Raw genomic sequence first — 11,446 nt, forward strand, 5'->3', positions numbered from 1 at the left:
TCTGGGATGTACTTCCTGTTTGGCTATCGTGAGAACTCCAGCTAGAGTCTGTTCTCTTCATATGTGTTTTCACACCTAGTTGATTACTCGACTGTTGTGGAAATGCTACGAAGGGGGCCATAGCTCTAGTGACCTTTGACCTTTAGGTTCAGGAAATCATCCTTGTGAGATTGCATATACTTGACCTTGAACTGAAAGCAATGAACCTTTGGTAGGGCACGAAGGGAGGAATATATGCTTCTGTAACCCTCACGCTGTTCGTTTTTTTTATGATATTACATTTCATACCATGCATGTGTTTTGTTTTGTCATGTTATTTATTATCATGCATCATATTCATACATCATTTAGTAACATGTTAATTTTAAGGGAAATCACAGGTACCTACTTGACTTCATACGAGATGGATGTTAACACAAGATCCGATGCTACACGGCATGCCGACTCTTCCGATTTAAGAAAGAAGTATAGTCTAAGGACTCATGTTGGAAATTTGACCGGGCTGATAAACTTGGGCAAAAGGCTTAAGACGATAAAGAGAGAAACCTTTCAGAGAAGATATGGAAATTTGTTGAATTTAATGGAGGTTGAAGTACAAATACCCGCTATCACAGCCTTGGCACAATATTATGATTCTCCGCTTCGATGTTTCACATTTCAAGACTTTCAGTTGGCGCCAACCATAGAAGAATTTGAGTATATCTTGGGTTTGCCACTGGAAGACACCATTCCCTATCAACATTTAGAGCATCATGCCTCTATACCCACTATTGCTACCATCATGAAATTACATCCCAAGGAGCTTGAAGACAGGATGATGATGAGGAATCAAGTGCATGGGTTATCACAGGGATATCTAGAGCAGTATTTACATCACCTGGCTGATAAAGAAGATTGGGAAACTTTCATGGATGTATTAGCCCTCACCATATATGGCATTGTCTTGTTTCCCAAAATAGAAGAATTCGTGGATTATTCCGCGATAGACGTCTTCGTGGCGAGTAAAACTAGATCAGAGAATCCTGTAACAGCAGTTCTTGCGGATGTTTATGGGACTTTGAGTTTTTGCCATGAGAGAAAGGGAAAGAAGATTCTTTGTTGCTTACCGGCGTTGTATACATGGATGACAACTCGCGTGTTTAAGGAGATGGTCGATGTTAAGAGTCTATCGGAGAATTTGTCACACCAAGGGCTTAAAGGTAAAGGAGGAAACGATTGGGCCCGATTCCTTGCCGGCTTGAGCGAAAGAAGTATAAAATGGCGCCTTCCTTGGCTCGGAAATAAACTGGCTATACAACATTGTGGTAGCTTTCCTAATATACCTCTCATAGGTGCCCGATACTGTATAAATTACAACCCTCTTTTGGTGCAAAGACAATTTGGGCATCCTATAAAAGGGGCACCTTCATCAGATTACCTTGCTACTCTATTCATTTATTACGAAGACGGGCATTTCATCGAACTGTTAAGAAAGGTTAAAAGCGCCTGGGAAAATGTTGTTCGAGCAGGGAAGGACTTGAGGGATGGAGTAGTGGACAGCAGTGTTAGCTATCACACCTGGATTCTGGAGAGAGTGAAAGTAGTCAAGCTACCTTTCAAACCAATCAAGGATCAATCAGCTAGTGAAGGACCATCCCAAGCTCCAGAAAGTGAAGAGGTGCAACAATTAAGAGCTGAGATGGAGAAATTGAAGCTGAGAAATGCTAGGTTGGAGAATGAATTACAAAGGGCGCGTAATGATCTTGTGGATATGAAAAATGATAATGAAGAAAGGTCGCGGGCTTATGAAAACCTTGTCAAAAGCCAGAAGGCTGAGAGGGATTACACGTTTCGAGTGAAACAGGATCTAGCTGCCGCGAGTAAGGAATTATCCATGAGGGTAAATGAGAAGAAGGTGGCTTTAGAAGAGGGAAAGGAGTGGAAGCACCTCTACGAAGAAGCCAAAAGAGATAAACGAGAAGCCCTGAAGAGATTAAGAGAAGCGCAGATTCAGATAGAAAAAGTGGGGCATGAGATGAAAGAGATGGCCATGTCGTTTGAGGCAGATATGAATAGGGAGCGTTGGAAGCTAACAGAAGCAGAGGAAGAGCATCGAACTCTGATAAAACAAATGGAGGAATATATCGAGGAACAGGAGGAGCGATGGAGGTCGATAGATTTTGAAGAAAGGCATCAGGCCTTGATAAAGCGAATGGAAGAGCACATCGCCGAGCAAGAAATGGCTGTAAAGCACTGGAAGGAAAGATTCTCTCAGTTGGCTGCTTTGGCAAACGGGGCAATTGAAGACATCCCCAGGATGGTGTCGAATGCTGAAGCAAGCACTCATTTTTGTAACTCACCAGCGGAAATAGAATTGTTTATTAATCATTGTAAATGGTTGGTGGGAGAGATGAAATCTTTCATTGCCCGGGCGCGGGATTGATGTACATCGGAATTATATGTTTTGTTACTTAGACGATGTAATGGATCAAATTTTCTTTAAATGAAAGATAAGGGATGTTTGTTTGGTATCGGCTTGTGTTAATTTTCCATCAGTATTGTCATCGTTATCCTGTGATTTCCACTTATCACTAGCATGCATCATGTTTTCTTTTGTTTTGCATTTTTCATCCTTATTTAATTTAATTTAATAAAAAATAAACAGCAGTACAAGTGAGAAAACAACGGCAAATTTTCCACGACATCCGTACAGGACCAGAGCTAACTCGAAGGTCATGGAGAATTGGGAGCAGTCACACGAATCTATTAAGGCCGATGTTAGCCAGTTGAAGGATCAAATGGCCCAGATTTTGGCGGCTCTCGAAGCCCTAAAGACTACGGGAGGGGCGACGCCTGCGCAAGTCGAGGGAAGTGCTCAATATTACCCTCCGGTGTTCAGTTCTGGGAGCCAATCTGTTCCGTTCCCAATGTATGGATTACCTCCAGGTTACACCCCACCTGTGGGAGAATACGCAGAAGGGGAGCAGACTTCATTCTCTTTCCCTACCACTGCTAACGTACCGCCAATCAGTACTCAGGGACCTGTCATAATGTCCGCACCTATGGTAAACGAGGGAATGCATGCAAACATGTCTGATGGAATACGAGTAACTCCGGTGCCACCTGTGATTACCGGAGAGGGCTTTTCTACAAGGGCTGCGCCATATACTTCTTTTCAGGGGGTAACTAGTAATGTTGATGGGGCAAAGGATAAACTGGAGAGCATAGAGGCAAGGTTGAGGGCTGTTGAGGGGTATGAAAGTTATGGATTTGGGGATGTTGCCAGATTGAGTTTGGTTCCTGGCGTCAAATTACCACATAAGTTCAAGGCACCAGATTTTGAGAAGTATAAGGGAAATACATGCCCAAAGAGCCATCTAACCATGTTTTGCAGAAAGATGGCTGCATATGCTTATGATGAGCAGCTGCTCATTCATGTTTTTCAAGATAGTTTGGCTGGAGTGGCATTAAATTGGTATACCCATTTGGAGCCGGCTCGAATTCGTTGTTGGGCGGACTTGGCTGATGCTTTTGTGAAGCAGTATATATACAATACACATGTGGCGCCTGATCGTTTACAACTGCAAAACATGTCTAAGAAAGACAACGAAAGTTTTAAGGAGTATGCTCAGCGGTGGAGGGAATTGGCTGCACAAGTTGAGCCACCTTTGTACGATAGAGAAATGGTGGCAATGTTTGTAAATACGCTCCAACCACCATTCTATGAACATATGGTGGGAAATGTATCTTCAAATTTTGCCGATATCATCGTGATAGGCGAGCGGATAGAGATCGGGTTGAAGAATGGGAAGATTGCATATGGCTCGTCGGTGGGTGCAAACTCCAAAAAACCCAATTTCAACTCAGGGAAAAGAAAGGAGGGAGATGTGCATGCAACATCTGCAACCCCCGTGTGGAGAGGTCAGGCTCCCACTCATAACTATCGACCATACTGGGGTCAACATCCACATGCAGCTAACGCGTCATTTGGTCATCAAATTAGGCCTCAACAACAACCGGGGTACTATCAACCACAATACATCCCGACGAATAATTGGAGGGGAGGGGCAAATGTAGGTTCCAATATGAATGCGGGTCCCAATACTTATCCAAGAAGGAACCAAGAAAGAAATTATGTTAATTTTACTCCAATTCCTACAACTTATACGGAATTATTGCCTCAGCTTATCAAACAAGGGCTAGTTGTCGTTTGTCCCTTGAAGCCTTTGCAGCCTCCGTACCCAAGAGGCTATGATGCAGAGGCAAAGTGTAGTTATCATGGAGGGGCCGCTGGTCATTCCACTGAGAGGTGTCTGGCTTTCAAGCATAAAGTGCAGACTCTAATTGATTCTGGGTGGTTAAAGTTCCAAGAAGATAAGCCTAATGTCGAGGCCAATCCTTTATCTGGGCATGGAAGTGCTTCGACGAATGCTGTCGAAGTGAAAGAACATGAGCTGGTGAGAAATGTGAAAGAAGTCAAGAGCTCTAGGAGATTTATCTTGGAGGCGTTGCTGAAAGTGGGTATCTTGAAGGGTGATTATGATGAGAGTATGGCATGCGCGCTCCACCCAGAGGCTGAGCACTCTATTGAGGAGTGTGTTGAATTTGAAGAAATTCTGCAAGACCTGCTAGATCGTGGTCTGATGCAGGTATGCTACAAGAGGGAAGAGGGTGATGTATTTGCACAAACTGGTGATGAATCCGGCATGATTGTACCTGAACCATTGGTGATTCGTTTCACTAAGACTACCTCTAGTCCACCAACTCAAGGAAGGTCGCCTGTGGTTATCCATGTACCAGCCCCTTTTCCTTACAAGAACGAAAAAGCCGTCCCATGGAGATATGGGACGTATGCGTCAGGCGAAACGCAAAGCGTTGACCCTGTCGTCAAAAACATATCAGGGATAGGGGGAATGACTAGGAGTGGTCGAATTTTCACATCACCAGAGTTGGCACGAGAAAGGGTTAATGATAATGAAGCAACGATAGCCGCGAAAGCAAAAGAATTCTTAAAGGGGAAGGGGGCACAGACAGAGGAAATCCCCGACAAGGAAGAGAAGAGAGAGGTTTCTGAAGAGGAGGCTATTGAATTTTTAAAATTCATACAACAAAGCGAATATAAGGTGGTGGAACAGTTAAACCGTATGCCTGCTCGCATATCCTTGTTAGATTTGCTCATGCATTCGGCATCACACAGAAAGTTGCTAATGAAGATACTCAGTGAGGCTCATGTGGAGCAAGGTATTTCGTTGAATAAATTCGAGGGTATTGTTGGCAATATTGTTGCTAATAATTATCTCACCTTTACGGATGAAGAGATACCTGCTGAAGGAAGAGGGCATAACAAGGCTCTTCACGTCTCTGTGAAATGCCTGGATCATGTTATAGCGCGTGTTTTAGTGGACAATGGGTCCTCCTTGAATGTCATGCCGAAAGCAACTCTGGAAAAGCTACCTTGCGAGGGAATGCATATGAGACCGAGTTCAATGATTGTGAGAGCGTTTGATGGTAGCAAACGAGAAGTGATGGGAGAGGTGGAATTGCCAATACAAGTTGGCCCTTGTGTATTTCAAATAACATTCCAGGTTATGGATATCCTGCCAGCTTACAGTTGTCTGTTGGGACGCCCATGGATTCATTCGGCGGGAGTTGTGCCTTCTTCATTACACCAGAAGTTGAAGTACGTGATGGGAGATAAACTAGTGATAGTATCAGGAGAAGAGGATTTTCTGGTGAGTGGGCCATCATCCACACGATACATCGAAGCGGCTGAAGAAGCTCTCGAGATAGCCTTTCAATCGTTGGAGATTGTGGGAAATGCTTGTGTGGAACAGTTTCCAGTAAATCCTCGTTTATCATGTGCTTCTATTATGATGGCTAAGATTATGATAAAAGAGGGCTATGTATATGGGGAAGGTTTGGGCAAATATCGGCAAGGGCGAGTATTCCCTCTGGAGGTCGTTGAAAACAAGAACAGATATGGCTTGGGGTACAAACCTACCAAGGAAGATAGGAAAAGGATGATTGAAGAAAGAAAAGAGCGCAGTTTGGCTCGTGCAGAAAGACGAGGGCCCAGAGAGAGCAAAATTCACATTGTTGACATCAAAGAAAGCTTCCGCAGTGCTGGGTGGATCAACAATGGCCAGATAGCAGCTGTGGAGGATGAAGAAAGGCCTCAAAGTTTGAACTTCGTGTGGGCTTGCTCCCCTGATACTCAACTCAACAATTGGGAAACACTGGATTTACCTGTGATGCTTAATGTGAACAAAATGTAATAGTTTTAATTAAGCTCATAGTTTCGATTGGGGCTTTAGAACTAAAGTTTTGCGGATTGATTCTTTTTACTTTTCACTCAGCGTGACAATAAAGTTGCATTTCATCATCATTTGGCATTTTTTGTTTATCTTATTTATTTATACTTTTTCATAAATTTAAATGATGCAGATGTGACAATGATTGTTTTGAAAATAATGATATCAATGTTCCTAATTTTGAGCACCCTATCAATAATACGGAAGATGATTTCGAAGATGATGTGGAACCCTCTCCAGAATTGTTGAGATTAGTGGAACAAGAATCTAAGGAGATAAAACCCCATCAGGAGGAGATTGAAATACTTAACTTGGGAGAGAAGGATGAGATAAAGGAAGTGAAAATCGGTACTAGTATGAAAACGGAAGTGAGGGAAAGATTGCGTGTCCTGTTGAAGGAGTTTAAAGATGTGTTCGCGTGGTCTTACAATGACATGCCGGGTCTGGATACCGATATTGTGCAGCATAAGCTCCCACTCAAGCCAGAATGCCCTCCAGTCAAGCAAAAACTAAGAAGAATGAAGCCGGAAATGTCACTAAAAATTAAAGAGGAGGTCCAAAAGCAATTTGACGCAGGATTTTTGGCCGTGGCAAGATACCCACAATGGGTGGCGAATGTTGTACCAGTGCCTAAGAAGGATGGAAAGGTTCGAATGTGTGTTGATTATCGTGATTTGAATCGTGCAAGTCCGAAAGATAACTTCCCATTACCACACATCGATACTCTGGTTGATAATACGGCCAAATTTTCGTTGTTTTCGTTCATGGACGGATTCTCGGGATATAATCAAATTAAAATGGCACCGGAAGATATGGAAAAAACGACCTTTATCACGTTATGGGGAACATTCTGCTATAAGGTTATGTCTTTCGGACTCAAGAATGCTGGGGCAACATACCAAAGGGCAATGGTGACACTTTTTCATGATATGATGCATAAGGAAATTGAAGTTTATGTGGATGACATGATTGCAAAGTCTGAATCAGAAGAGGAGCATATTCTCAATTTAAGGAAATTATTTGAGAGACTGAGAAAGTACAAACTCAGATTAAATCCTGCCAAATGCACGTTTGGAGTAAAGTCTGGAAAATTGTTGGGCTTCATTGTTAGTCAAAGAGGGATAGAAGTTGATCCAGACAAAGTAAAAGCGATAACGGAAATGCCTGCGCCCAGAACAGAAAAGGAGGTTCGAGGTTTTCTGGGAAGGCTGAACTACATTGCTAGGTTCATCTCCCAATTAACTGCTACTTGTGAACCAATGTTCAGGTTGCTACGGAAAAACCAGGCCGTAGTCTGGAATGAAGATTGTCAAGTTGCTTTTGAAAAGGTCAAACAATACCTGCAAGACCCTCCTGTATTGCGTCCACCTATGCCAGGAAGACCGCTCATTTTGTATTTGACCGTATTGGATAATTCAATGGGTTGTGTATTGGGTCAGCATGATGAAGATGGGAAAAGAGAGCATGCTATATATTACTTGAGCAAAAGATTCACAGATTGCGAACAACGATATTCGTCGTTAGAGCGAACTTGTTGTGCACTGGCGTGGGCTACTCATCGCCTAAGGCAATACATGTTGAGCCACTCTACTTGGTTGATATCCAAGATGGATCCTATCAAGTATATTTTTGAAAAGCCTGCTCTCACTGGAAGGATAGCTCGATGGCAGATGCTACTATCGGAGTATGACATTGTATATGTTACTCAGAAATCTATCAAGGGTAGCGCTTTAGCGGAATATTTAGCCCATCAGCCCATTAATGATTATCAGCCAATGCAACCTGAATTTCCTGATGAAGATATCATGGCTTTATTTGCTGAGAATAAAGAGGACAAAGATGAAAAAGCGTGGACGGTATTATTCGATGGGGCCTCGAATGTAATGGGGCATGGAATAGGGGCAGTGCTTATCTCTCCTAAGAATCAATACATTCCAATGACGGCAAGGTTGTGTTTTAATTGCACGAATAATATCGCAGAATATGAAGCCTGTGCCATGGGAATTCGAGCAGCTATAGAGTCTAAAGCAAAAATTCTAGATGTATATGGAGATTCAGCTTTGGTCATCCATCAATTGAAGGGAGAATGGGAGACTAGGGATACTAAATTAATTCCATACCAAGCTTACATCAGGGGATTAATTGAGTATTTCGATTCCATCACGTTTAATCATATACCGAGAGAAGATAATCAATTAGCAGACGCATTGGCTACCTTGTCATCGATGTTTAAAGTTGATCAAGATGCAGAATTGCCAATGATTGAAATGAAGAGTCATGCGGGGCCAGTGTATTGTCATTTCATCGAGGAGGAAGTAGATGGTAAACCTTGGTACTTCGATATCAAGCATTATCTTAAGACTCGAGAATATCCAGAAAAGGCATCCGAAAACGATAAAAGGGCGTTAAGGAGGTTGGCTGTCAGTTTTATTTTGAGTGGGGATATTTTGTATAAGAGGAATCATGACATGGTTCTCCTTAGATGCGTAGATGCAAAAGAAGCTGAGCTGATACTAAAAGAAGTGCATGAGGGTACATTTGGCACGCACATGAATGGGCATTCAATGGCCAGGAAGATATTAAGAGCAGGGTATTTTTGGTTGACTATGGAAAATGATTGCTGTACACATGTGAGAAAGTGTGAGAAATGCCAGGTATACGCAAGTAATATCAATGTTCCACCCACGACCTTGAACGTGTTGTCTGCACCATGGCCCTTTTCGATGTGGGGAATAGATGTCATCGGAGCTATAGAGCCAAAGGCGTCAAATGGACACCGTTTCATATTAGTCGCAATCGACTACTTCACCAAGTGGGTTGAGGCTGCTTCTTATGCTAATGTGACTAGAAAGGTGGTGACCAAGTTCATAAAAAGGGAGTTGATTTGCAGATACGGACTCCCTAACAGGATCATCACTGATAATGCCACTAATTTGAACAACCAGATGATGACAGAGTTATGTGAGGAGTTCAAAATTCATCATCTTAATTCTTCTCCTTATCGTCCAAAGATGAATGGAGCAGTAGAGGCTGCTAACAAAAATATCAAGAAGATTGTGCAGAAAATGGTGGTCACGTATAAGGATTGGCATGAAATGCTTCCTTTTGCTTTACATGGTTATCGCACTTCGGTACGAACATCGACTGGGGCAACGCCTTTCTCGCTTGTATATGGAATGGAGGCAGTACTTCCGTTTGAAGTGGAAATTCCGTCCTTACGAGTTTTAATGGAAACCCAATTAGAAGAGGCGGAGTGGGTTCAAGCTCGTTTCGACCAGCTCAATCTCATTGATGAAAAGAGACTAACAGCAGTATGCCATGGACAATTGTATCAAAGAAGAATGAAGAAGGCATTTGACAAAAAGGTACATCCAAGAGAATTTCATGAAGGAGAGCTAGTGTTGAAGAAGATCCTACCTATACAAAAGGATCATAGAGGCAAATGGACTCCAAATTATGAAGGGCCATTTGTAGTGAAGAAAGCATTTTCTGGTGGGGCACTAATTCTCACAAGAATGGACGGAGAGGAGTTACCATTGCCAGTCAATTCTGATGCAGTAAAAAAGTTTTACGCATGATGATTCCGTGATAGTGGTTGCTATTAAAGGGATGTGGATATTATCGTTAAAGATTATTGTACTCTGTGTCTTTTTAATAAATTTCATGTGATTTCATTCATATTTCGGTTGTTTGCATTCCATCTGAAATATTGCATGTCACGCTGAGCTGTTAAGTAGTTAAGTGAAAATGAAAATGAAAATAAGTAAACGCGTGTTGATAAAAGCATCACAGGTATATCAGGTTGGCGAGCTCGGTCCTGGAGGATGTCGGAAAAGAAAAACGAAAAAAAAGGGGTTACATGTTGAGTTTATTGTTAATAAAGTTGTCAAAGACATAGTATTTTCGGAAACAGTTTTGAAAAATACCGTTGGTGAATACTTCCCTGATTCAAGGTTTTGGGTGTAACCGGTGTTCTTTTCTTGATAAAGCATCTGCATTCACATTACTTGAACCCTAACTTTTTCGTTTCTCACAAGACGAAGGATTTCGCCATATGCCTAATATTGGGGCAGTTTTCAGGATTAGGGAGATAAAAAAAAAAAAAAAAAAAAAAAAAAAATGATGAAATTGATGTGTCAAGCACTACATAGTTTAGTTTCAGGTTTAAATTCAAGAGAAAGTCAGACAAACAAGATTCGGAGTGACGTGTGGCCGTTTTTCGTTATCCAATCGTCAAAAAACAGTTCATCCAATTGCACCCCTTTTGAGCCGAAATTCATAATTGTTTTCATCACCCTAGACAAGAATCATTAGCATGTCGACGTCAATTTGAAAGGGTACATCACAAGCATCCAAAGTTGAGAAAAAATGAATGAAAGGGGAAATATCATAAAAGACCACAACAGGGGCAACGAAAAGAATGATCCAAAGGGAAAGAAAGAAAAAACAACAATAAATATGCTTGAAATTCAAATCCCTAAGGACAATTGACTGGGCACCTTGCAAATGATTCGTGTTTAAAGACTTTAACCATCAAACACTTATTTGGGCCTTTGTTATCCTTTCTTTCAAAACCCTTTGACCTTTAACCACGGTACAAGCCCATAAAAGTCCACGCTGACTGAAGACTGTTGGTCCTAATCTTTCTCACGAATTTAACTTTGAAACAAAATGATGTGGTGAACGACACAATTCAGTGTTATTCTTAAAAAAAAAAAAAAAAAAAAAAAAAAAAAAAAAAAAAAAAAGGGAAAAAGAGGTCTCCCTGTCAATCGAAGATCATCCAATTTGGGGGAATCCTTCATACCCAAATCTTTTCACTTTTCCATTGTGTAAAATTGGGGCAGTATGGGAGCACAACATGTTAATAGCACTTTTCCCCAAAGGAGGGACACACATACGTTAATCATTATTCATTTGTTTTGCATAGCCATTCTTCCACATTCTACAGGGTTCAAATTAATTTGGATTGCAAAAAGCGATAAAAAGAATTTTAACTCAGGGTTACACTTTCTTCCTGCTCATCAAAGGGTTCTATATCTATCAACGTTGTTTTTAGGAATGCGTTTTGAACGTACATTGTGTTTGATGACAATATTAACAATGGATTCCAAGCATGGAATTTTCAAAAAAAAAAAAAAAAAAAAAAAAAATGA

The 11,446-nt window shown here is 41.5% G+C and overlaps 1 protein-coding gene across 1 annotated transcript; it reads left to right on the top strand.

Moving 5' to 3' along the window:
- Positions 1 to 3,041: 3,041 nt before the first annotated feature.
- Positions 3,042 to 9,868, top strand: LOC148196805 (uncharacterized). Its single transcript, XM_088093517.1, has 6 exons — positions 3,042 to 3,086; positions 3,159 to 3,240; positions 3,757 to 4,241; positions 4,344 to 6,159; positions 6,498 to 8,612; positions 8,667 to 9,868. Exons 1-6 carry the CDS (start codon positions 3,042 to 3,044, stop codon positions 9,866 to 9,868), a joined length of 5,745 nt encoding a protein of 1,914 aa, XP_087949643.1.
- Positions 9,869 to 11,446: the final 1,578 nt, after the last annotated feature.

This window comes from Vigna umbellata, chromosome 6 (assembly GCF_029865625.1).
Source record: "Vigna umbellata cultivar VRB3 chromosome 6, Vumbellata_1.0, whole genome shotgun sequence".
NCBI lineage: Eukaryota > Viridiplantae > Streptophyta > Magnoliopsida > Fabales > Fabaceae > Vigna > Vigna umbellata.

Coding starts and splice junctions, on each gene's coding strand:
- LOC148196805 (XM_088093517.1), top strand. CDS start 3,042: ATGGTAAACGAGGGAATGCATGCAAACATGTCTGATGGAATACGA. Junction 3,241..3,756: donor GGCTGTTGAGGGGTATGAAA/GTTATGGATTTG, acceptor TCATCGTGATAG/GCGAGCGGATAGAGATCGGG. Junction 8,613..8,666: donor CATCGAGGAGGAAGTAGATG/GTAAACCTTGGT, acceptor GAGAATATCCAG/AAAAGGCATCCGAAAACGAT.